This window comes from Molothrus ater, chromosome 6, assembly GCF_012460135.2.
Source record: "Molothrus ater isolate BHLD 08-10-18 breed brown headed cowbird chromosome 6, BPBGC_Mater_1.1, whole genome shotgun sequence".
NCBI lineage: Eukaryota > Metazoa > Chordata > Aves > Passeriformes > Icteridae > Molothrus > Molothrus ater.
Genome location: NC_050483.2, coordinates 26,345,018 through 26,372,142, shown reverse-complemented (window position 1 = coordinate 26,372,142; position 27,125 = coordinate 26,345,018). Strand labels below are relative to the sequence as shown.

The window sequence follows — 27,125 nt, the reverse complement described above, 5'->3', positions numbered from 1 at the left end:
ATCTTATGGCAGACCAAACTGTGGTGTCTCCACTCTGGCCTCCCTGAAACTGCTCTGAACAGCTACAGTCAGTGACAAATTTTGCTTTACTTCAGGCTTGTAAGATGGGAATTTTTTTCTATTTAAAAATACTGGTAGGTTGTGCTGAAGCTCTGAAAAGGATTTGAAATGGCCATAGTTGCACATCAGGTTGCTGGAACTCTCAGAGAAAATCTGGATTGGGGTTTAGGTGTCGCGGCTGGATCACCAAGTGGTGCTTCCTGCTGCCCAGGGCTTCCCTGTTTGGTGCTGCTTTGTGCCCTTATCTTGTAGCAACATTGGAAAAACCTGCCAGCAAGGTTTTGAGCTGGCTTGTTTGGCAAGTGTGGGCCACACCTCCACTTCTCACAGCTGGAGCACAGCCCAGTCCTGCGCAAAACTTCAGATGAGCCTATGGCAAACAGTGCTTTGCAGCCGGGCGTCTGGGACTCGCCTTGCTCTGGGTTTCCCTGTCAGATTTTCTGCAGAGACAGCAGGACATTTTCCCCATGTTCCATGAGGTGCTTCGGGGCCCATTTCCACCCAGAGTGCTGCCTTTTCTGGCAGCAGTGCTTTTCCAAAGGAAGGAGAGGAGGGACACTGGCTTCTATCACTGGCGGGTAAGAGAAAGCGTGGTGCTGGCTCTGAGATGGCATTCCATGGCTGATGTGCTCAGGAGGGACTCTCTGTTGCTGCATGTATGGAAAACCTGTCCTGCACTTCTGCAGGAATGAAAAATTTATTGTTACCCACACTTTTCTCTTCATGATCATGTTAATGGAGATTTCAAGCTTTTATTAAATTCTGCCTGAGGAAATCCAGAGCAGATCTGTATTTCCTTAGGTTTTGGGGAGCAGAATTGAGCTGATGTCAAGTACTTTTTTGGGGGGAGTCCAGAATACTGCACTTTTCATCAGTGGAGACAAAATCATGCTTATGTGTTTTCTTGCAAAATAACCTTGACTACAGTTGCCTTCTGTTCTGCTTTCTATCTTACCTTACAGGGATTAATAGTCTCAGGTAGACAAAGACTAATGATGGCTTCAGCTCCTGTTCATAATGCAGTGCAACCACAACAGATAAAGTGGTTTTGAGGTGTTTATCCTTTAACTCGAGTGAAATAATTTCATTGTATAAGAATGGTCAGGCTAATAACTTCAATTTTGAATTAAGCTAAATGTTTATGAAGGAGCTTTTGACTGGAGGTTTGATCTATAAGCTGATCACCCTTGTATCCTATCACACCAGCCCCTCAATATACAATTAAAATTAAGGTGACCATTAATTGTCACAAGACAACTTGCTGCTTGTATAGCTTTCTGCACTTCTGCTTGCTGTATGAAAGAAATAAACTTGTTGACTTTTTAATATTATTGTTTAGTACTTGGGAGATCAGGTTAGAAGAGGCTCATGTAAACCTCCATTAACCTGTAAACCACTGAATATCTTTTCCCTCAGGCACTTGCTATGTAAATTAAAAAAAAAGATAAACATTACTTAACAAAATTTTGCTGGCTGTAGGAAGAGATTTTTGTATTGACTAATTGATAGCAATTGAGCAAGGAGTGGGGCAGCAGTTCACCCTTTTGGCTTTGTAGGTAAATTTAACGTGATCAGACTGCTTTAATTTTCCAGAATTTAGCCTTAGATTCATTTCTAAAAACAACAGTAAACTGACAGTGAACCTGGTGTTTGTCACTGCTGTTGTGTTACTGAGCTGCTGGCACTGCTCATGTCCTGGCTGACTGTAAATCCTGCCTGCCAGAAGACCATGGCTCTTAGGGCTGGCTCTGTGAGTCTCCTGAGGGAGGAGGGACAGTGCAAGGGGTGCCCAGGACAGAAAGGGATTTGCCTTGGGGTTTAAAAGCAGACTTGTGACACTTTGGCCACAAGGAAGGGAATGATGTGCAGCAGTGTTTCTTTGGGAGGAGGAACAAGATGGGGAGGAACTGCTCCACTGGGAAACTGGACATTTCTTTGAGCTGCCTAATTTTCCCAATGAACACAAAATAAGTCTTAGAACAGAAAATATGTCTTAGAAATTGTGTTTCAATTTGCTATGACAGCAACGATTTTGTAACGATTCTGGCAGGCTTATGGTTAAGAGTCCTCTGCCTTCACTGAGACCTGTGGAGGTGGATCCCAGCACTTACTGCCCAGTTTAAAGGCAGGTATCCTGGACTACATGAAGGTAAAGATTACTGGGGCCTATAGCTGGGATGACTTGTTCTACAGTCACTTCCAGCTGCATCAGCATCTTCAGTTTAGATGAAAGGTACAGACAGTTTGCAAAGTCAAGTATGTGAAAATTCAGCCTTATACCCTCATACCCTCATTTTAGCATTTAGGATTTAAAGGGGACTTTTTTTTTTTTTTCTCTTCAGGTGTACTCCTGAGCTCTGGAAAAGCAGTGATTGTGAAAAATCATTATGCAAAGCAGAAGTTAGCTGCTTCTGTCAGTCACATACATTGGTATGCTGCCATGCAGAGTGCTACAGGCAGAGCTGTAATCAGTATTTGTTGTCCATTTCCCACATGGATTTCTTGTCAGCCTTTTCCCTGATCATTCAGATAAGGCATATCTGATACTCCCATGCTCCATTACTCTGTAAACTCACCTGGCAGCATGCTATGACCTTGCTGTGCCTTTGCTAAAAGATAAGTAAAAAAGCCATATGAGGAGGTTCTGGCATACATGATCACACAGGCTTAGGAGCACAGTGACATTTCTGTTGAGTTGTATGCCCTTAAATTACCCTTAAATTATAAACTGAATGTGGAAAGCGTATCCTTAGCTGTGTAATGACTGGCTGCAAATCGAAAGTGTTAGAGACTTTTGGAAAGGACATTCTTTTGAGCATCTAAGTACATTTTTGACAGATGGTGTTGAATAAAAGAAGGCTAGGCTATCTTCATGGTACTCTGCACTTGCTCTGATAGTGTCTGATTTCCAGGCAACAGCCATGCTATGTGAATGAAGATTGCTTTCACAGCCATGGGGGTATGATTATGTAGCTTTGTGTCTCAACAAACAGAAGAGTTGCAGGAACTTCAGGAAGTTGGTGAGAATAACAATACACAATCTTGAACTTCTATCTGTAATCTATTCCCCAACTTGATGAAGTAGAAAAGTGGTCAGCCTTTGCCTGAGAAACTAGTCTCAGAAATTGAATAAAAGAAAGGTGATTAGGAAAGGTTTAAAGATGAAAGAAACTAGCATCTGAAGTGTGGAAGTCATGGTGAAATTCACTGTGAAGGCGTGTCTTGTTCACAGAAACAAATAAAGGAATGAATATCTTCAACAAGTCATTTCTGCAAATAAGTCTCTTTAAGATTAGTAACAGTATAACTGAAGTTTATTTGCACAAATTTAATTTAGCACGTGCATGTGAGAAATCTTAGGTGACTTGTAGTTTTTGCTCTTTGCTTTTTAGTCAGGATGGATGGTGCTTGCTTAACACAAAAATGTTCAGTATACTCTGTATGCTTTGGTTTTATTGTGTTCAAACCCTGTTTTGCAAAAGCTGGCAAGTATCTCCATAAGATGAAAAATAAGGAAGACTCATCAAGAATGTGACTGCTTAACAAACATAGTACAATTTATCAGGTAAGGAACATTCAAGAAGAGTTTAACAGTTCAGGATTCACTGGTTTCTATGAGATCCCACTCAGTGATATGTAGGCCCTACATTTTTATATAATATTTCAAGAATCATAGAACTGAAGAATGGTTTGGGTTGGAAGGGACCTTAAAGTCTTGTTCCAACCCCCCTGTGATGGGCAGAGACACCTTCCACTAGACCAGGTTTCTCAAAGCTCCTGCCTGGCCTTGAACACTTCCAGGACAGGAATGGCCAGTCACAGGTTCTCTGGGCAACTTCTTCCAGTGCCTCATTTGTCAGTCTGCAGTATTTTGTTGTAAGTAAAGATCTCGTTGAATTTATTTGTAAGTGAATACTTACAAACTCTGGTCTCAAGAGTTAAACTCTGAGTCTGGTCTCAAAATTAAACTCTGGTCTCAAGCCAACCGTGTTGAAAATTGTGAATGTGAAGTAATGACCATTTGTGAAAAGCATTTTGAAAATGTGATTTAAGAATAGGAAAAGTTCTTAGCTGGCCAGGATTGTGTCATAACTGATGAAAATGAGGCAATATCCCATTCTGATCCTGAGCCTTACACAATTACTTCTGTGTAAGTAGTCTCTGTACTAAATCACCTCAAGCTGTTTTCTCTTGTCGCCTGCCCTCCCCCCACTTCTCCTTCATGATATTTTAGGATCCAGTCAGACTTTTTTTTCCCCACTTCACACCCTGGCATTTAGATACTAATATTGCTTTCCAAAAATAGTCTCCCAGAAGTTTTCAAGAGTGAGGATTACATTTTTATCTGTGCTGGTAAGGTGATGTGCATGTTTAGAATGGTGATACCAGTCAACAGTCCAGAATGAAAATGAATTTAAGTTTTGTCTTTTCTAACTCAAACTGCCATGAAGTGTTTGGCAAGCATTTTGGGTTTTTTTCTCATTGTAAACAGCATGTGCCTTTTATGACTTTATGACTTTATGACCCTGCTCTTAAGATTCTTGCCATGTCTGCTTTTTCTCAAGCATTCATATGCCCTTGGCCAGTTCTCTTGAACGAGCTGTCATAGATGTGTTTGAGCAGCTTTAGCACCTGTTTCTCACACAGCAAGAATGTACTAACAAAGCAATTAAAAACTGATCTATAATTGGAGGAATCCCTAAATAAGGGACTTACTTTCTGAAGTCTATGAGAAGTTACCCTAAGACATAGCTCTTGCATTGCCAAAAGGGAATTGAGTTTCCTTCTGGGCACCTTTAGTTGTCCTCCAGGACACTGCAAGTGCTGTGTGTTCCCAAACTGATTCATTAATAGCTCATTTTGGGCTGGCTACTTCTGATCCATTTCTCTGGTCTAATACTAGTGTGGTTACAGAGCAGGCATTGCAATTGAGCTGAATGTTGAGCTTGTTTCTCTCTTTTCAGTGGGAAAAGCATCCCTACTACAACCTGACAGTAAAAGTCCTCCGAGCCAGAAACATCAAGGGCACAGATGTGTGTAAGTATTTACTCAAGGCATTACGAAAACATGTTGGTTCCTTGGTGCATACCTCTAGCACAGAGAGCATTGTTAAGGGAGCCCTCTTATCTACACACACTTCATTGACTTTATGTCTCAAAAAAAGCTTCTCATGTAAAGCATTATATATATAGTATTAAGTATATTATCTGAATTTCAAAAACTTTTTGTGAGGCCAATCTGCAGATTAAGCAGCTGCAGCTGTTCTTACTTTGCAGAACAAGATCACGTAAATGCTGGTAAGGTTTTGCTTCCCTGCTCCTTTTCCTGTTCTACTGTGGCCCATTCTATATTCCTTTCTCTGGATTCAGCCTTCTGGTTATGGCAAGTTTCACCCTTGCTGAGCAGTCTTCCTGAAACTGGAAGCAGAAGTCTATAATTCTAGCATTCAAATGATTATTTTCTCAGTTGTAGTAGTGCTTTATTTCATGTACCTGCTATTTGTTTGTCATTGCAGACTTTAAAGGAAGCAGATGGTTAACTGATTCCAAGATAAACTGCTTTTTATCTGTTCCTGGTTTTGATAGCATTGTATATTTTCCCTCCTATTTACACACCAGTGTAAAGATCTCAGGGCCATTTGGGACCTTTGGATCTTTAAAACTCATTTATATTAAATTACTTCAGATTAAATCAAGTAAGATAGTCCACCTTAAGTTTATGTCTGACATCCAGCATTGAACTACCTGGAATGCAAAATAGCTGTTCAGGGAACAGAAAAGCCTCCTGAGAGGCTGAGAGCTAGAATAATGTTGTGAAGAGTTCTTTTCTATGGCCTGTCTATTCAGCTGGAGTGAAGAATGGTCCCCATACTTGCATTGTTGAAGGGGTCCTAAATGGAAGAAAGAAGGGCTCTGAGACAATAATTTGTTTTCAGGGAATGGAAACAGTCCAGCTCCTGGCCTGACTAAACAACGGTACAGCAGTAGTGGATGTTGTCTCCCTGGACTTTAGTAGGCTTAAGCTCTTTCAGTAATGCCCAGGGATAGGAGAGGAGGCAATAGCCCTGGTATCAGCAGTAATCTTTTTTTTAAAGTTGATCTTCCTCATTTTAAATACTAGCCTTTTTTATTAAGGTCTTTATAATTTTGATGAACCAGAAAAAAGAAATATAGGCACCTAATATTAAATTTGCTCCTCTTTAAAGACATTTACTTCATTAAAGGCTTTTGCTTTAGAAGTCTAGCCTTAAATTTGCACTTTTCTATGATGGAATGAGATCTAGAAAATGAGGAGCCCATGGGAAAGAGTATGTTTGAATAAACCTTTTCTGGTGCCTGTCTCTCACTCTCTGCTGCAGTGTCCAAGGCAGACTGCTATGTGGAACTAAAGCTGCCCACTGCATCTCCCAGTGTCTCCCGAACTCAGGTTGTTGACAACTCTGAGAACCCGGAATGGAATGAGACTTTCCAGTATCGGATCCACAGCGCTGTCAAGGTAAGGACACTGTGTGGAGCCGGTTGGACTGCTTGTATTTTTGTACTGACTTGCTTTTGATACTTCATTCAAAATCAAGGGTTCTTTATTACCCTCAAAACTAGTGTTGCTTGTAAGGTGACAGTTGTCTTCAGTGGTACAAAAAGCTGTGCCATGCATGTCCAGTGATACAAACTACTGTGGTTAACTGCTCTATCAAGTAAATTGCAGCTAGAATTTTCCATAAACATCCTTGTGATGCATCTCAGGAAAGGGAAGTTATGGCACTACCTCGTGGAATTCAAGGAAATTCCTTGATTAAGCAAGTTTCTATTTGATGTTTGCTTCTTCTTTCACAGGAACTAAATTTCTACTCACTGCGATTTAGTTCATTCAGTCGAATTTTGCCATCAGTTCTGATGATTGAGAAAACTAAATTCAAATTCTTGGGTAGAGACTGTGCATCTAATAACTGTGTAGGACCTAATACAGTATTTAACAAAGTCTTCAGATTGTCAGCATTCATTCTCAAAGCAGACGCTTATGGCAGGGGGAAGGAAACTGTACTTTAAAAGATCAGTTTTAGTGAGTCACTATAGCTTTGAGTAACATCCCTGGCTTTGGAATAAGGTGTCTATTGCAAGAAACTATCCCCCTCACTTTTCCACAATGGTTGGTGACCAATGTGGAATTGTAATTGACTTGACTGGTAAGAAAATTGAAAGCTAAACTTTAGGGTGTGGGATCTTTTTCTTTCCCTTCAGGCTCATGAGACCTCAGCCTGGTTACTGCTGGAGACTGCCAGCAACATTTCAAGTTCAGTCTTGTCTCCTTGAGAACTAGTTGCTGCAAGACTATTATTTGGGTGCCATATGTCCTCACTGTATCTATTCAGTTTCTCTTGAATTTACCATCTCTGAGACAGTGCTGAGCAGGAAGTGGTTGGTCCCTATAACCTGGACTAAATCATCACGAAAGAGTGGAAATTGCTGTTGCTTCCTTGGGCAAATCTGTGCCTGGAGCTGGTGGACAGTACTGCCACATGAGTTCACCTGGGGCCTCCCTCTGGGTGGGAAGCTGAGAAAATGCTTTAGCTAAATGGTGTCAACTAGGAGAGTTTTCTGCTTAACTTTTTGCTTAATTTTTTTACGCTGTAAGCCCTGCTGAAAATACTGAATTTTCCTTAGGATTGGGAAAGGGTATTGATTAATGCACAAAGCGTCCATTGTATACAGCTACCCAGGTCTGTCAGTGTTTCTGCCTCTTCATCGTAGGCTGTTTGTTTCTTTCTGCTTTTAGAACATTCTGGAGCTGACCCTCTGTGACAAGGATGTCCTTGTCAGTGATGAGCTCACCTCTGTTGTCTTCGACGTGGGGGGCATGAGGCCGGGGGAGTCCCTGCTGCACACCTTCAGCCTGGACTCTGAGGTGAGGCCCTGGCTCAGCTCATCCTGCACAGTCCTGGCAGTGCCTGTCCCTGATTCATCTGGGTGGGAGAAGCCAGAATGTTTTAACAGTTTTTCATGAGACTTAGAGGAAGAAAAACTGATTTTAAAATGAAAGGCATTTGCAGTCAGTAATCATTGTAGGGACTGTCTTATTTAGTTTGTCGTCATCTGTTTGAAAAAAACAAGTTTATTGCTGCAAAGTTTACCTCTATATCTGATAAGTCAAAAGCCTAAGAGATGCTTATTTTCCCTGGATTATGTTCAGTACATTTAACCTCTGCTTCATGTAGATGGTATTGGTGATCAGCTGCTCTCAAGCCCTGTTCACCTGTTCGTGGACTCACAAGACAGCCTGTTTTACATGGGTAAAAACCCCATCAACAGACTGATCTATTTTGTAATGCCACAAACACATTGCTACAATAGGTCTGGATTAAAGGTGAGCTAATGATGTGTTTTCTTGAGAAATTGGGCTTTAGTGCTGCTGGTGTGGTCAGAAGCAGACTAACTGGTGTGCAGTTCACAGGGATGTGTTAGGCAGTGCCACAGGCGCTCCAAATCATTTATGATCATGGAAAGAAGCTTAGTAATTCCATTGCTCCCAGTAGCTCTATCCATTTCCTGAATGCTTAAGTCATCTTGGTCTATAATTAAGAGACTGGAAATTTCAACTTCAGCAAAGAAAATTACCCAAAACAGCTTCTAGTTTGTTACTTGAAAAACTGTGTTAGGTCTGGTATCACGTATTTTCTGTATGCCATGGGAGGAGAAAAGACTTTGGCTAGAACAAAGTCTGTAAAGGACAAAGACAGCAAGGAGCTAAGAGTGCAAGCTGCTGAAATAAGAGATGGGAAGAAGCCCAAAACCCCATGTAGAAGCTGTTTGCAGAGATGATGTTGCAGTGGTTCTTGAGCCAGAGGAGGCTTTTTTCTCCCATTAGCAGAGTAATGGATCTGAGAGACACCTCTGACTTCTGTGCACTTGTGTCTTCAAATGTAGATATATCTGGTCATATAGGGCATGTCCAGCAGAAGAGGAGAATTTAAAGGCTACATTTAGTCATTTCAAAATCTAGCTAGAGCTTTTATAAAAGGAACAAACCCATTTATTTTAACAGGAAGTTAAAATATGTTACTATGCTAGAGAACAAGGGCAGAAGCAGCTGCTTGGGTCAGGAAGTATTTAGTGGTGGCTTCAATGGCTCGTGGATGGTGAGATTTTGAGATTAATGGGAGGATGGTGAGTGTGTTGATTTCAAGGCTGGTATAGGCCATAATTCAGTGGTTACTGAATTATGAGAAAAGCTTAATCTCCTGGAAAAATATCCCTAATTATATATTCAGGATCAAGGGTCACCAATATCCGACTTTTATTTTCAAAGGCTAAGGAAGAGCTGGATGTAGAGTTTTTCTTGGAGAAATGGTGAGTCTTACTTGAAGAGCTGATTGCACTTGTGCTCTGCAGATATGTTGTCAGTTTTTTTTTCTGTGTGGGGATAGTCTTGCTCATAAAAAGGATAATACTTTATAGTTCTCTATGGGGATTGAGTGGATTCACGAATGGCTGACCAAAATTATCCTTAATTACTCCAGTCACCAACATTTTTGGGGTAAAAAAAAAATTAATTTGCTGGACTTCATGGAATGTAAGTGAACACTTTCTGGACTAGTTATTTGGGATCGGAAAGTTTTCAGTTAACCTTGCAAAATACACTAATATATACTTTATCTATCTGGTAGTCTATCTAAGTTCAGCTTTTCTCTAAGTTATCAGAATAACTGGGATGTGGAGATCCTATAGCACATGCTTATATTTGCAGACAATTTTTTTTCAATTTTTCCAAGCCCCCATTATTTTATGAAGGGAAATATACTTGCTGTTTCCCTGGATCTCCCACACTGAGGACCTTTCATCCCACTGCTTATTCAGCCAATTAGTTTGTAAAGTAGTATGAGGCAAAATTAAAACCAGTTGTTATTTGCAATAAACCTCTTGCTTTCACAGCTCAGATGCCCCTACAGAAGTATTGACCAACGGAGTCCTTGTGGTGAGTCCTTGTGGTGAGTGTGAAGCCAGAATCAACCATGTTGTGATTTACTCCTGAAGATAAGTTTTTAGTAGAAAGAGGAGAAGGATTTTTGAGTATTACAGCCCTACTTCCAAATAGCTCCCATTCTCTCCAAGATCTGCCTCTCTCTTTTTCATTTGTTGATTTAAAAATCTTCCTCAATTTTTAAACTTGATGCCAACTTACAGAAAGCTGCTTTATTTGAAATAACAAAACAATGCCTGATGGTTTTTTTTGGCAGTTTGCAGCTGTAAACCTACAACTAATATAGTAGGTGATTTAAAATTCAAACAAAGAAGTGAGCTAAAAATTGTGTGACCAGAGCTGGTTTCTTTTTTTCACAGGTTCATCCTTGCTTGTGTCTTCAAGGCACTGTCAACAAAGAGGAAAATGCAAAAGAAAAACAGCAAGGTAGGGCTGTCTGGAGGGTTTAAGTCAGGACTACTCTTCAACATGTTTGTTCCTTGAGAGAGAGGGGAGACTTGATTCTCTGTCTATACAGTGCATTTTAGTTTACTGAATACAAAATTGGCTTTTAAAGTAAATTTTGCCTTTATTTTCAATGATTAGTAAGATTGGGTATTTTCTACTGGGTACCACAATAGAGTCTTTGCTTGTGTACTTATGGTCTCAGCTGCACTTAGTAAGTGCTTGATTTTCAACAAATGGCCCCTGTGGTCAAAACTTCTTTTTCTAATGCACAGGAGGCTGTGAGGTCAAGGTGTCTGTCCCAGGGGCATATCAAAAGCAGTTGTCTATTCCTTGGACACCAGACAATGAGAAGGATTGTGGAACCTCATTTGTCTTTCATGTGGATAAAGAAATGTGTTCAGAATTGCAAGTGGAGCTGCAGCAAACCATATCTGTCCTACAGGTAAGGATCCATGCTGATTCCATAAGGCTTACAGAGAGAGAAGTTTTTCTCGATTGTTGTTTTTTACACACTGGCTTTTTTTTTTTTCTTGTTTTAAAAGTGTCAGACTGTGCATTGGATCTTTGACGTTGTGTAAGAAGCTGAAATTACCTTAAGAGTCTGTGCTCTCCAAAGATTTAACATCTGTTCAAACTCAAGGATTAGGAAAATGTTACTCTGCACATGCTTGCTACATGCAGACATCTTTACTTTCACCTGTTGAGATATTCTACAGGAACTCTTTTCTATTAGAAATTTGTAGATCAGTTGCCACTTGCAGAGGTTTATTTAGCTTTGTCTTTTACTTTGAATATTCAGTCACTACCTAGAGAAAGTGCATTCTCCAAAAATAAGAGCAAAGAAACTCTTTATTCTATGATGCTTTTTATCCCAACAAGCAATTGGGTAGCGTGATTGCAAATGATGATCTTGACTACTGTAGAGGCAGCTGTGGAGAAGAGGACACAAGGATATGGAAGAACAGCTTTGCCTGGGGTTTGTTAGGTAGCAAACCTGAGCTGAACAGAGACACCTGGGCTTGAGTAGTCAAAAACTCAGAGCCAGGCAAGCAAAAAACACTGTAGAGGTCAACTATGGAGATTGCCCCAGGTGGTAAACCTCTGCCAACCAGTTCTGGTAGCTAGGAGAACATACTCCTTCAACAAGTGGCATGGACCACAAAAGTCTTCAGTCTGCCCTTTTCTCTCTCATCAGATGTGGGAGACTGACAGGAACATTGTAGTGTTGCTTGCCCTGTACCTAAATGCATGTTATTTGCCCCTGTTAGGAAGAGGACAGTGAATTTAGAGGGACATTGGTCTCAGGACAGTAGTTATTGGTCAGAAGACACCTGTGAAGTCTGTGGGTGGTTCCTGGCCTGACTTCAGCTCTTGGTGTCAGAAGGGTGACAGCCTAGTTTTTCTCTAAGGTGTGGTCTCCTCCTGGGTACTGAACCCTGTGGTTGGTGTGTGGGCTCCAGCCCACCTGGAGGCTCTGTAGGCTTTTGGGACCCTCTGATATGAGGGGTTTTTTATATACCTCCTTACATTTAGGAATCTGCACACAGCTCTGCATTATGAGATCTTGCCCCTTGCTACATGACAGAAAACCCAAATATTTCCTGGCAAGCTTTAATTTGCTCTGCTTTTAAAATTACAAACTGCCTTATTTCTTATTTCTTATTTTGTGGTGTTTTTGATGTATGTGTAATGCTGCTGCCTTTTTTGGTATCTTTTCCAAATCTTGCTTGGAAGATGGAAATGCAAGTTTGTTTGTCGGTTTTGTGACACATGCCAGCGCAAAACTATTTGTGGGGGAAATTTTGTACTTGAAATTTTTTTAATTATGGCAGAGACAGGTATATTAAAAAAAACCCCAATAACAATAAACAAAACACCCCTAAAACTAAACCAAACAACAACAACAACAACAAAATGAGTGAGAGAAAAAAAAAAGGCAGAAAACAGAATGGCCTCAAAAAGCCTTGGACATTTGGTAAATATTTAGCTATACTGATATTAAGAATTGTTTGCTGTTTTGATGTAGGAAAATCATATTTTATTAAACTTTTTTCTGTGAATCTCATATAAGATTTTGTTTTTATTAGGATGGTGTTAACCCTGATATTGAAAACCACACTACTGTTCTGGGACTGGGGTCTATACCAGTTAATTCCCTTCCTATTGGAGAAAAAGTTGATAGAATCATTTCTTTGGGAGAGGTAATGTCAATATTTTGCTCTTGCTTTAACGTGCATGAGATAACCTTTTCCTCCATTGCCTCCAGGTGTTTGGAAAGTTAGGCAACATGTGATTGATTCTCAGGAGTGCTGTTTTCTTGGATGTCTTAGAATGAAGTAATGAGATTACTCAGTGCAATTCTTCCTAATGTGTTTTCATGGTTGGGTCTTGCAACATGAAGTATAAAGTTCATTACTTTCTGAAGAAAAAAGTCTTTTCAGGGTGTGGAAGAAAAGTATCGGGGGAGAAAAAAGACAAGACACTTGTAGAAGAAATAATTAATAACTTCTGTTTTGTAGTTCCATCTGTATAATTGCTGTCAACTTCAAGATGTGTTCTCTCTTTTCACAGGGAAAAAGTTTGGATATGAGTTTGAAAACTGAAGAGAGGTGAGTGGGAACCCCACTTGAAAATCAGGAAAGGCCTTTATTGTCATATAAAGGAACTGAGTGACTCTCCTTGCTGTTCTGGGGAGCTCTGTTCACTCCACTGATCTCTTGGGATAGATTAAAGAAAAATATATTTGATAGGTTTTTTTGATAATTTTTGGAAGGCTGTGACTCTTTACTTTGCAGTATTATATATTGGACAGGTGTCAATCCTGCTGACACATGTACAAATTTTGTGTTCCTAATACTTAAATGTAAAATAGCTGTTGATGTAAATATTAAGTAGTTTTGTCATGCAGAGGTATACCAGAATATCTGAAGTGATGTAATGAGAGATAGGAAAGGACATTTGTGTGTGAAGAGCTTGAACTATAAAATAGATGAAGGCTGCAAGAAAGGACTAAAAAGGGGAAAAAAACCCCAGAAAACCAAGAAGTTGGCTTGTAGGTTGATAGGGTCATTTGGTATTCAGTCATCTGCTGAAGATCCTGCTCCTGTTTTACAGCCTCATAACAAGTTCATTGGTATTTAGCTGCCTCCTTCTGCCTCTTAAGTTCAGAATCTTCTGTTTTAAAATCCCTCTTCCCCTCATTTCATGTTCACATTGATACAGTGATGTCAGTTGCTCCTCTTACAATCTTCTTCACTTACAAAGAATCTTTTCTTCCTTTGTGAAATTCCTGAAGCTTAATCTGAGGTACTGTTTGACAGAAGCTTTGAATTTAAACATTAAATGCGAAATACAATATGGAGAATTTAATTTTTAATTCCAAAAGGTGTTGTACAGAATAGCTGATGTATACACTAAAATTTCATCTGATCCAGTTCAGACCTGCACCTAGATTCTGTGTTCACAAAAATTGCGTTTCCATACTGTTTACAAATCCTCCAAAATTACAAGGTTTTTTTTCTTAACTTCTGTTTCAGCACTTGGGATCTCGATATACGTCTGGGTTTTGATCTCTGTAAAGAGGAGAGAGAATATTTGGACAAAAGGAAGAAAGTAGTTTCTGAGGCATTGAGGAAGACTCTTTGTTCAAAAGAATCCCCTCCAAAAGATGAGGTATTGAGCAATCAAACTACAGTCCTGTAGTGAGATTGGTGAAATTCTTTAGGCTTGGTTGATAATTAGGCAATGTAGGAATCCTTGTTTGTAACCAACAAGAAATATGGTTTGCATTCACTATGGTGTGAGACAGATCTCTGGTACATTTCAGTTCTGAAGTCTAAATGTTTTTATATTTCTTAAATTTTGAGGGGGTATGTGTATTTTGGAGCACAAAGGTTGAAGTTTCAGCATGTATGTACTTTGCTTTGGGCTTGGAATTGTGATGAGAAATTTTGTTTCAGGATGTTTAAAATGAAACTGACACTACAGGAATAGATTTTTAATTGTTTATTTGAGGAAACTTACATCTACATATCCTCATGCCTTGCTTAGTGGTATTTGGCTTCTGTTACAAGACTAATTGCCTCTTACATGTGTATTGTAAGAAAGTAAGTGTGTGATAATATACATAACAATTTTGGTAAGTGACTGTTCCTAAGATGACTGTGCTATGCTTTATAGTAAGCAATATATTTCAATTACAAAATAGAGAAAGAAGTTCAGCTTGAAATCAAACCCAAAATTACTTGTAATGTGGATAGAAATGAAGGTTTATATCTATTTTTTGTTAGAGTTTATACCTCTATTTTGTATCTCTATTAGAATTTTTATCTCTATTTTTTATGTTCTATTTTTTGTTCAAATGAGACTTAAATGGAGTTAGTTCTGTAATTTATTGGCCATCAAAAGGCTGTGGTTGTGACTCCTGAGTGTGCTGTCCGTAGGTTCCAGTTGTGGCCGTGCTGGGCTCTGGAGGTGGGATGAGAGCAATGACGTCCTTCTATGGCAGCCTTGCTGGGCTGCAGCAGCTGGGCCTTCTGGATGCTGCAACGTACCTCTGTGGGATTTCTGGCTCCACCTGGTAAGCTACATGCAGTTTTCATTCAGAAACTTAGAGGTGAAATGGTAGTGTTGATGCAAAATAAGGCCAAAATTACATTTGTTGGCAGACAGCAAATCAAGGATTTTACCAGTTTTCACCTGTGAGTTCTGCTGGTGATCCTGAACAGTCTAAGACATCCAGTATCATGTCCAACGCATCCAGCTACTGGCTAAAATTATGAATCTGCTGCTTGTGCAGGTGTGACAGTTAAATATTAGAATGTTTTATATGAATAAGACTGCTGTGTAGTAACTCAGAGCACTGACTTAAAAACCTTCCTCATTTCCCTACTCTTGCCGAGAAGATAACTGAGGTGGTGCAAGTCACTGGAAACATGTCCATGCAGGTCACCATGTCATCACCTTCCAAAATGGCATAGAGGCTGAAGAGGGGCATAGCACTGTCTTGCCCTTTGGTGGACTGGAGCAATGTGCTGAAATATTAGATGTGGCTAGAATGTTTCAGTTGCTCAGTTCTTGGAGTTTGTGGTGAAGTCATCCCTTGTTTTTGTGAAATTATTTCGTAGATGAGTTGTGCAACCTGACAGTGTAATCCTTCCTTCCAAGCTTTTTGTGTTAATTTAACTCCTCTGTACCTAGTTCTCCTGCCCCTTGTGATTCAGAGACACTTCCAAACAAATGTGGGCATCTTGTTTGCACAGATAGTCCATGGTCCAAACTAGCTTCTCTTTCAATCAGACCTGTCTTCTGGTAAAGGCCACGGCCTTTATTGCTGCACACTGCACCCTTGCCATCAGCCAGCACATCATGGTTGTTTTGTTCTGGAGTTAACATATGTTTATGGGCTTGCTAGCATAGGATGCTTGGAACGTCTTTGGAAGGCAGGTTAGCAATCAGAACAAAGATGTCCTATAGGTGTCAGGGTTTTCAGCACAATTTAGAGTTCAGAGATCTTTTATTTATGTATTCTTCACTCTTTTAGCTAGACTTCTCAAGTGCTGCAGCACCAATTATAACTAGCTAAAATTATTGTTTACAGGAAGGCCTTTATTACTGATGACATTAATAAAAGCATTTTCAGGTGTTTATCAACACTGTATCGAGACCCTGACTGGTCACAGAAAGACCTTCAAGATGCAATCAGAAGAGCTCAGGACGCTGTGTCCAGCAGCAAAGCAGGGGCATTTTCCCCAGAACGACTCAAATACTATTTCCAGGAGCTGAATGCAATGGAGATCATGGGACGGAAGGTTTCCTTTACAGATTTGTGGGGCCTTATTGTGGAATATTTCCTACAACAAGAGGTAAAAAAATTCATGTTTGGATGTGTACTGCTGTTTGTCTTTCAAGTGGGAACTCTGCTGACCCATGTGTTTAGAGTCTAGAAACCAATTACTCTCCATCTTTGTATAGGCAGTGCTGTGGAATAAACATAGTATCTTCTTTAGTAAAGAATTTCTAATTCATATGGATCAATGTTACAGAAGAATGCAGTTTTTATTCTGAATGACTGTTATTAAAATACCAGCTATTGTACTGGGCACATTAAGCCTGGCAGAATGATGTTCGTTTTGCAGAATGGAGTTATTGTGCAGTATTTTCTGTGTAATTGAGATTGTAAATCAGAGGGATAACTAGTTTATTATTAACATTAAATACAGAAATTAAAGCTGCAGAAATATTTTGGACAAATCTAACCATATACCTGGACAGTGGAGAAGAAAAAGGACTTAGAATTAGTAGTGTTGTTAATCAGAAATGCTAAGCAACAGCTACCAATTATCAAACTATGGGTACAGAATTTACCTGACTTAAGTGGGCTCCTCCTTCCTTGCTTGTGACCAGGAAGATCCATCAAAGCTATCTGACCAGCAAGAAGCAGTGAAATGGGCCCAAAACCCTTATCCTATCTATGCAGCTGTCAATGTGAGACCCAATATGAGCAGTGGTGACTTTGCAGGTATGAACATGGACATTTATTTTTGTTTGCTGAAGTCCATAACTTTATTTCATCTATCCAGTTGCTTGGGTAGTGAGCAGCTGATAACAGGAAATACAGCTGAAGCAGCAGGTGGTAGTGCAAGAGGCAGTAAGAAACCGATTATCCTCATAGCTAATGTCTTCTTCATGGCTAAAATGGAGAAATGAGATTGGGAACTGTTGGCCACTCCACAGGTTTTGCTAGAAACTGCCTGAAATTTTCAGGAGCTGAGAATGTTCCTGTAATATATGTGTCTCTGTCTGAATCAAAGAATTAGAGGCCTTGGTGATAAGGAAACCACTTTCTTTTAGAGTCTTAGATAGAAAATATCTGTAGGATTAATCTAAAATGATGGATTGGCCACCTTGTAATATGCATCATCAAAATTTCATGTTTTAGTGGTCTGAGTTCTTACAGTAAAAATATGAAAAGTAGTCTTTCAGTGAAACCTTAAATATGATGCAACAAGTGGGGATAGATGAGTGAGACAGGAACACAAATGTTTGTGTCCACCTGTGTACCACTAGGGAACTTGTTTGTTTTGTTCTGAGGAGTTGTGTGTATGGCAGTGAATTCAATTTGATCCAGCCTGCCAGAGCTCAAGAAGGACTTGGATAATGCTTCCAGATGCATGCCGTGTTTTGTCAGGTTGATCTATGCAGGCCCAGGAGTTGGACTGGATGACCCTTATTTTTCAGCTCTTTGTGGGAATCTTTCAAGCATGAGGAGGCACTTGGCTAAGCAAACAGTGAAGTCTGATGCAGTGGGTCAATTGGGTTTTCAAGCCAGTACTGTAGTAGGCCCTGAGAGATGGTTTGTAGTGCAGGGAAAAGCTGAAAAAAATAATGTGGCTTCAATTTGGGTGGAAAAGGGAGCCATCAAAATGGTTTAAATAAAAAGTAAAATATGCAGGTTGTTTCCATAGTAGTAAAGTCAAGATGGAATGAAAGCCTTCACAAGAATTTTTGTTAATAATATGTACATAGAAACTAGAGTAGAGGGGCAGAGAAATCCATAGTGATTGTGAAAAGTGGGGGGAGTGTCCCGTCTGTCTCCCCTGTGTGAACAGATATCAGATAAATATTTTCACTCATGTTTCTTCTGAGATGAGTAAATATCCTGTTGGCTTGTTCTTAGAATGGTGTGAGTTCACTCCCCATGAAGTTGGATTTCGCAAATATGGAGCTTTTGTTCGAACAGAGGATTTTGACAGCGAGTTCTTCATGGGACGGCTTGTCCAGAAACATCCAGAGCCCAGGATTTGTTTTCTACAAGGTGCAATCTTATGATAATGATTAAATTATCATATAAGGAGATGGAAAGGAACTTTGCTGCTTTGGGGACTTATGAACATGAAGTCCATGCCTTTTTTCCCTTCCAAAAGAACTTGAAGAAGTGAAACATGTCAGTCTTTCTCCAGAGCTTTAGGTTCATAATTGGTTCACAGTGTTGCATTCTGATGTCCTGAGTCTGCAAGATGACTCTATTATAGCTGCCTGTCAAAAATTGCCTGTCTACTGTTGATCTTCCTGTTCTCTTAATGTCTTTTCCATGCTTTTCTCTGGGAAAATTTTCTGCATTATATCGTAACATCATGATTTGTCACATGATTAACACCAAGGTTTTAATTAGAGCTGTTAGAATAGTAGAGAATCAAGTGACAGCCCTCTCTCATGAAAAATGTCAGGCGAATTATAGGCCTTTTGGTTCTGTGAGAAACCTTTTGAGTGTTAAATTCTTCTGCATTTTCCTGCAGGAATGTGGGGCAGTGCCTTTGCTGCAAGCTTGGATGATATCTGCCTGAAGGTGGTTGGTATAGGACTGAGCTTTCTAGATTCTTTCAAAGATGTTATCAAAGTTGTAGGTAAGAACATACATAAAAATAGTTGGGCTTTTCAAAAGATGGCTGATTTTTGTAGTGATCACAAATAATATGATGCAAAAATGTGCTGTTTGTAGTTTTCAAGATTAGCACAAAGAGTGGATTGGGAGAGATCTCTTTTATTGTGTGTTATTCCCTTTGATCACTCTTATAGTGAAGAGAAATTGTTTCTTTAGTATACTTCCTCTTCTTTTAAAAAGAATTGGTATCTGACTTTGACTAAAATTTGGGCTAGTTCTGGGAGCTGTCTTAAACATATATTAAAGTGCAGGCATCATAATCCTGAGAAGAGGAAGAATAGAAGCTGGTTTGCTAAGCAGGAAATGGAAAAAAAGAGGCTTTTGGTTCCCCTCATAGTCTGCTTTTTGTAGTATTAGATAAGCTGGTTGTATGCTTATTCATTGATCTCCATTTGTCCATTACAGTGAAAAGTGTTTTAGAGGCTGGGACTTGTTCATGTGCATAGTTAGTATATAGTAACTAGCGGATGAAGAGATTTTTTTTTTCCTCTGCCTTTCCAGCCCTGGTTCCCCCAGAACACCCCAACCCTTTTTGTTTTGTGTAGTTATAAATGCTACTGTGTGTGGTTGACTCTTGTCTTATGTAACAAGTGGTTAAGAAGTGGTTGTCACTTGGTAACAAAGGTTTCTTTGTGTAGGTTTGAAATTAATATGGGCAATGTTTTATGAGTAATGCTTTTCCCATTAAACAGGGCTAGTAAATCACCCGCCTATGGAATATGCATCTCATTTAAATTTCATTACAATACCCTTATTAGGGGACAAATTCAGCCTTAGGACAGCTGGTTAAAAATTGTACAAAAAGGCCTAATTGAAATGTTGGAGCTGGCATTTTGTGCATGTTCTGCCTCCTTCTGTGACTTCTGCAGATGACTGCCAAAGATTCCATTTCCAAGACCCAGCACGGCTGAAGACTCGCTTGGTTATTCCTGGGGGCCCCTTGTTACAAATATTTCAGGATTTCTTCATGTCCCGGGTCACATGTGGAGAAACCTTCAACTTCATGAAGGGATTGTACCTTCATAAAGATTATGTTAACATCAAGAAATTTGTGACTTGGAGAGGTAAAGGAGTTTGTGTGTTTCTGACTATCAAAAAATATTAACACACTATATAATATCCCAATGTCACAGAATGTTAGTGAGCTTGACTTTGTTCTGCTGAAGCCAGGGCATATGTCCCTTCTTACACCTTAGCAAAAATTTTGATCCACTGTATTTGTTCTGTCATATAAGGCAAGCTGATCATCAGAATTTATAAGTCTGTCTCAGATGAAAGTGCATGTTTGAATGTCTTTTTTCTTCTTATAACACTAATATGAGCTTTGTCTATTTCTTCTGCCAATACATGTGTAATGAAGCGATATAGTTACTTGGAGTGTCTTACAGATAGTCACCTGGATGTGTTTCCCAACCAGCTGACTCCCATGGAAGAGAACTTGTATTTAGTGGATGGTGGCTTTTCCATCAACTCTCCCTTTCCTTTGATACTTCAACCAGAGAGGGATGTGGATGTTATCCTGTCATTCAATTTTTCCTGGGAAGCTCCATTTGAGGTGAGAGATGTAGCTGAGCATTATTACATGAACATAAAAGCACAGAATCATACTCAGTGGCAGCAGATCACTTGAAGCTGAATACAAATACTAATCAACAAATGAAAACAAATCCATATATCTTTCATGGAATCACAGAATGGTTTGGGTTGGAAGGGACATTAAGGATCATCTCATTTCAACCCTGCTATCATGGGCAGGGACACCTTTCACTAGACAAGTTTGCTTAAACTCCTATCCATCCTGGCCTTGAACGCTTCCAGGGGTGGGGTGTCCACAGCTTCTCTGGGCAACCTGTGCCAGTGTCTCACCACCTTCACAGTGGTGAGATCTTCCAAATATCTAATCTAAACTTACCCTCCTTCAGATTAGGGCTGTTTCCCCCTTGTCCTATCACTACATGTCCTTGTGAAAAGTCACTCTCCAGTTCCTTCCTGTAAGCCTCCTGTAGTACTGGAAGGTGTTGCAAGGTCTCCCTGGTGCCTTCTCTTCTCCAGGCTGAACAGGCCCACCTCTCTTGGCCTGTCTTCCTATGGAAAGATATTTCAAAGGTTATTTTGCTATGCTTTTTCCTGTGAAGGTCATGAGAAAATAGAAAGTTGACAACTGTAAGAAGATTCAAAAATTTTCAGAAGCCTAAACAGATTAAGTAAAAAAAGACTATTTGTTTGGCCCATAAGATTATTGTCACTTAGATATGTCCTTCTAAAGAAAGAGTGGCTATTAGTGATTTTCTTCATACAAACAAGTTATTTTCTATACATACAAGTGTTTATTATTAACTGCAGAAAAGTCAAGGTGAATAGATTTAGAAGTAGGAAAGCATAAAAAGTTTCTGCTGCAATCTGTTGATATTTGTTGCAGTTCTGCTCTTCATTCTTCTATATTACCAGCTTTAGAAGTTGTTTCTGCTGATTTGAAGCTGAGTTCCTGTTACTTCTTTTTTTTTTAAAGAAAATCTCTTTCCCTTTGAGGATTGCAGTTAGATGATTTTAGAAGTGTTGCTGGTTTTGTGTTGCAATTATCTTTTTCCTCTGATAACAGGTTCTAGAGCTGACGCAGAAATATTGTGAGGAGCAGGAAATTCCTTTTCCAAAAATCAAATTTACAGAGGAAGATGAAAAGAAGCCAAAAGAGTGTTACATGTTTGTGGATGATGATAATCCAGAGGCTCCAATTGTACTCCATTTCCCACTCGTGAATGACACTTTCCAGAAATACAAAGCTCCAGGTAAACTAGCTGCCTCTTAAAGCACTCTTCTAACAATTCTTTGTGTGTGCTGATGGGGAAAATTCAGTGAGGTCAATGTTCCTCTTTTGATTCTTCTTAATATTACTCTTTAGTTGTTAAATTGTTATTTACATTTAAGGTAGAATCAGTTTCCACTAGTTTTTTGAAAGGCAGGATGAGAGAAGAGGCTCACAACACCCCTTCCCCCACAGTAGTTACTGTTTGCAGTAAACTACTTTGCTGTTCATCTTTTAAGACTGGTATTTAAATTTAAGGGGCATGGTACGCCTAGGGCCAGTTGAACTTGAGGTTTGTCTTTCATTTTAGTGTAGAGCAGCACTTCTGGGGAAAATTGAGCTTTATATTCCTTATTTTGAGCATAATAATAAAAGATGACCTTAAAATTTATCACAATGAAAATGTATTTTAGTATTTTGGAGCCAAGTGGAAATAGAAAGAGAATACTTTGTCCCTTTAGCTTTCAAATATTTTGGAAGGAGCTGATATCTCTGAGGAGGAGATTTGGGGAAAAAGTTAAATTTCAACAGAATTATCTCTGATCTCCTCCTAGCTGAATTCAACCAAAATGATTCTACCACAGCAGAGGGTTTTTCATGATTTTTTTTCTTTCTTTCTTGCTGCAGGAGTTGAACGTGAGTCAGAAGAAGAGAAATCCTTTGGTGACTTTATCATTGAGTCAAATGATTCCCCTTACCGCACACTAAACTTCACCTTTGAGCCATATGATTTCAGCAGGTTAGTGGAAGTGAATCGCTACAATGTTCTGAATAACAAGGACACTCTCCTCAAAACCCTAAACTTGGCTCTGCAAAGGAGGAAGTTGAAGAAAGTCACCAATAAGTCAAATAGATGAGCAGTTTCCAAGGCTGAGGATACAGAGAGGCTGCAGTGTACAAAAGCCGTGAGGTTCAAGACAGAATAGTGATAGTGAATGGCTGGAAACTCTCTTCCTGGCGAGGGAGTAGTACACCCGACACTGAAAACTCATTCCAGGTTATGTGCTCTGATGAAAACTCAAGGAATGTACAGTGCAACATGGATGTTGCTTCCTTGTGTGGGGAAGAGTGAGGAATTACTCAGCTCAGTAACTCCAATCACAGTGGCTGATTCCAGATGATTTGAGAGGTCTACACAAACCATTTGAGCTTCTGGAGAATAATCTTCCAGCCTCTACTGAGTGATGCACCTCTTTTTTGTCAAAGGTGCGTTGGTGTTTGAGGAAACAGTTTCCTTCTGTACTTTTATCTCTTGCTTATGAACCTCCCTTAATGAACTTTTACAAGTTACATCATCTGAAGAAGAGCTCCACAGATGAAATGACACACTGAGAGAGGAAATGCCTCCTTTTGCTTTCACCTTGCTACGGCTGATGCCCACGTGCTTTCAAGACTGAACAGTCATTACCTGCTTCCCATTTTGCAATTCATGGTTTCAATTTCCTTCCTATCCTTCTCAAGGATTTCAATGGCTTTTAGTCTCCTAGAAATTCTGTGCAGAGTATCTTATTTTGGTAAAAAAATTGTTTGGTAAACAAGGAAATAAATTTTTTTATATGTAACAATAAAAACACATTGTGGGATTTTGTTACTGCTTCCTATAGTTTGATCATTATGAGATGATGAAACCATGATGAAAATGCCATAAGCCTCAGCTTTCTCTTTCTGTGTAAGAGGAAGGAAGGCTCCTTTGAAGGGTTTGAAATAGATATTTTTTCCCTACTCTTCAGCTTGTAATTCACCCAGGCCTTTGTTGAAGGAATTTTTGTGTCTACATATTTTAGAAATGTCAGTAGTCAAGGTAGGCACACCTTATGAATGTGAATTAATAAAATAATGTAAAATGCTGCTGTGCTGTGGGATGGGATTCACCTCACTTTGCATAAAGCCTAGAGAAAAGCACTGAATTATGCAGTTGGAAAAGATGTAATGCAGAACAGTGGCAAATGAGCACTGTTAGTTTTATGGCTTTTACATTGAGCTGAATGTATGGATTCTGGATTTAAAACTGAGGACAGGAGGTTTGTCTTATGAAATTATCTAAGGGCTTTTAGATGAGTATGGTTCTTAATACATTTTTTCATATGTTTCTCTTTTAATAAATATTAGTTTTTTCACATGCTCTTCACAGTTTTTCTTAAGTACACTTGTCAGACAACTACGTTGATAGCTTGTGGATGAAAATCGGGGGCTGAGCCAAGAAAGAAATCTTTGTATTTGCTGTTTACTACAGACAACCTAATCAAGGGGAGGATGAGCAAGATAATACCAGTTACTTCCTAAAGAATCTTAAAAATGTGGAAAACCTGTTTCAACTGAGAAATTGAAAGTGACTAAGTTTTCAAGGTCAAGAACTGTGGTTTTTTGCTATCTTACTAAGAGTTGGAAGTTGTGCTGGTGAATTCAACTGACTCACAATGGAATCACAATGACCTTGCTTCAATTGTCCCTACAGCAGGATAATATTAAAAAGAGTTTCTAAAACTTCTTGGTTTTAAGTTGGACTAAGTGAATTAACTAGGTACTTCAGCCTCTGATCTGATCCATATTACAATGGAAAAAGAGCACACTGCCTGCATCTGCAAGACCATCTACTCACATCAACAGGTATTGCAGGTAAGGTCGTCTTCCTTTTGTGGGCTTGCTAGATTGCACAGATAAGGATCATTTTGCATTCACAATAATATGAGTTTCTTTTCCTCTGCAGATGATGACCATGTTATACATAGCTGATAAGCTCTAGCTGATTCTTCTTTTCTGCTAAGTGCTTAGCAACTAAGATTTTGTAAGTTCACTGGTTGATGCTGTTGTATCAGCAATTAATTCTTATATTTAAAAAAAAAAACTTTGGAAGATTTTTATAATAATTCCTGCTGTGGATTTTTGAATCCTGAAGTAGTGAAGGAACAACATAAAATAACTAATGGGATATCATAGTTTAATAAGAAAATAATTACTTCATATGAAAATATCTGCTTTTTTTGTCCGCCCTTGCAGTGTTAAAGACAAACTTCTGTGTGGCAGCAGATCTTCTGATAGCATCTCCAGTCACTTCTGACACAGGTCAGATACAATACAGGTCTTATTGTACCTGCAGTGATTCTAAGAGGAATTAAATTTGAAATGCAAGCACCATAATGCTGTGAAGGTAAAATATGTGCTTCTTTGTTAGATTGCTCAGGGCAGCAGCAGGTAAACAGGAAATTCAGGGCAAAGAAGGGAGCAGAACCTTGTGATGGATTAGCAGAGGGAAAACCACTGGTGGCCTGCTGCTGAGAGTGTTTAAGCCAGTTCTGTGGAGCAGGAGTCTTAGTAAAGGTCTCGGTGTCCTAGAAAGAGAGCTGCCTGGGAAAATGCAGGAACACAGAACAAAAGGTGGTGGTGTTTTCTTAAGGGTGCTGTACCTTGGAATAGAATGGTTGAATTTATTTTTCCACTTCTCCAATATCTCCAAATTTGTTCATAGCCAAGCAATATTGTTATGTTGAACTTTACTTTTTTATTGTCCAGTGCAAAATCTTTGGAGTCTATCAACTCCAGTAGATGAAAAATTTATCTGGAGCTGCACCTAAAAATCTTAATCTGGGACAGAAGTATTGCTAACTCTGTTGCTTTTGATGTGGCAAATATTACACCAGGCTAGACTTTATTCACATGTTTGTGATTAGTTCAGTTGCCAGTTGAGGCACTTTAAACACCTCAAAAGGAAGAAAAACAAACACAGGAACCAATGTTTAATCAGAAGTTGATATTGATATGACTTGGATTTGAAAAAGGTTATGTGCGGGAGGATGAAACATTTCCAGTGGAAAAAAGAAATACTGTTGAACGAAGCTCTGATAGGGTTTTATGTAGACCAATTTTATGCTGGAATGTCACCCATATTTGAGGAAAATAAACTCACAGCAGAGGCATGGATGAAGGAGTAGGTATGGGAAAGGAAAAACCTGTCATTTGACAGGACACTGGATGACCGTAGGTTAATTTGTTTGTCCCAGTAACAATTGAGAATGGACTCGTCTGTTCTACATGTAATCAACTTAGAGAAGGGAGATAAAGCTAGAAGGCCAATGGTGGTGTGAGAACAAATATATTAAGGAATAAACTGGGGCTGAACATAAAAATAATGTTTAAGAGTTTTGTGAAATCTCTGAAAACATTGAGAATGGTTAGGCTAACTTATTGGTGGACATGTAAAGCAGAAGCAGAACAATGATTTATACATAGAACAAATGATTTATACAAAGGTATGCCAATGTTTTTAAGAAGTGTTCTCTTGTTTCACATCTTTGTGATCAGGGCTCAACAACTGGAAGGAAGGGAAATGCTGATATCTCCCTAGGCTCCATATAAGCAACGGGAGCCTGAATTGTTTTCTCCTTAGAATAAATCCTACTGCAGGAGTGGAGTACAGTCTGTGCACTGACACACACACCTGGGTGCTTCTTCATACCTGTCACATTTTTCAATTCCTTTAAAGGGAGTAGCGCCCTCTTACATGACACTTCTCAACAAGGCATCACCTGCTGCATTTGTAATCTTGGAGTATCATAAGACAAGACCTTGAGCTAGAATAGCCTGCTACGTTTAGCAGGCTTGCTGTAAAATGGTATTTGGTACAAGCTTATTTCCTCCAAATATATCTGATAGAGGGAGTTTTCAATTTCAAGGCAAAATATGTCAATTAGAAATGGGGTTAGTAATAAGGAAGACATGTGGGAACACATTCTGTTACAAACTATAGGCTTCATAAATGATTATCATTACTATATAAATATGTACATTATATAAATTATATAGATAAAACATGAATTATTAATTATTTTTCATGTACCCCATCTTCTGTAATTTTGTGAGTTTGTAATCATGCTAACATTTTTGACTATTGCACTTTTTTATCCATGGTTTCAGTGAAGCTCAATAGCACATGCAGGTGGTGGACTTTTTGGTTGTGGTTGTTTGTTTTCTGAACTAGTTATTGCATTGCTGACCATCACAATAATGTCAGCTAAGAGTTGTATAATGTCACATAAACCAGAACTTCCATTGAGGATTCCACAGAGACTATGATTCATACCTTATGTACTTTCAGCCCAAGGGTGTTGATGTAAATATCAGGCTGAGTTTACCTTAGGGGTAAACACAAAGAGCTGTAAAGCCTGATCAGCTAGGTGTGGTAAAAAAATGCTGCTCAGAAAATTATAGACAAAGTTTCAATTTATTTTCTCTTTTTAAAAAGTCCCACAGTATCATAAAGGTAATTAAATTTTGTATGAGACCTTCAGCTATAAAACAAACAAATCTTTACATAGCCCCAATGGGGGAAAAATATCTTTATAAAAGTCTAATTATGGTTACTGTCCCTGCCCACTTTGACCATCACAAGCATTTCCTTCT

The 27,125-nt window shown here is 39.2% G+C and overlaps 1 protein-coding gene across 1 annotated transcript; it reads left to right on the top strand.

Annotated features, from left to right (window-relative positions):
• Positions 1 to 430: 430 nt before the first annotated feature.
• Positions 431 to 23,847, top strand: PLA2G4F (phospholipase A2 group IVF). Its single transcript, XM_036385077.1, has 20 exons — positions 431 to 638; positions 5,025 to 5,097; positions 6,419 to 6,555; positions 7,834 to 7,962; positions 9,364 to 9,404; positions 9,987 to 10,029; positions 10,395 to 10,461; positions 10,755 to 10,924; positions 12,570 to 12,683; positions 13,054 to 13,091; positions 14,019 to 14,154; positions 14,925 to 15,061; positions 16,124 to 16,346; positions 16,888 to 17,002; positions 18,161 to 18,298; positions 18,780 to 18,887; positions 19,795 to 19,989; positions 20,314 to 20,480; positions 21,525 to 21,711; positions 22,356 to 23,847. The coding sequence occupies exons 1-20, from the start codon at positions 528 to 530 to the stop codon at positions 22,583 to 22,585; spliced, it is 2,559 nt and encodes an 852-aa protein (XP_036240970.1). The 5' UTR covers positions 431 to 527; the 3' UTR covers positions 22,586 to 23,847.
• The last annotated feature ends 3,278 nt before the right edge of the window (positions 23,848 to 27,125 follow it).

Bases quoted from the DNA above. Each gene is read 5' to 3' on its own strand.
- PLA2G4F (XM_036385077.1), top strand. From the start codon at position 528: ATGTTCCATGAGGTGCTTCGGGGCCCATTTCCACCCAGAGTGCTGCCT. The intron at 12,684-13,053 runs GTAATGTCAATA...CTCTTTTCACAG, and splicing joins GAATCATTTCTTTGGGAGAG to GGAAAAAGTTTGGATATGAG. The intron at 17,003-18,160 runs GTATGAACATGG...GCTTGTTCTTAG, and splicing joins GAGCAGTGGTGACTTTGCAG to AATGGTGTGAGTTCACTCCC.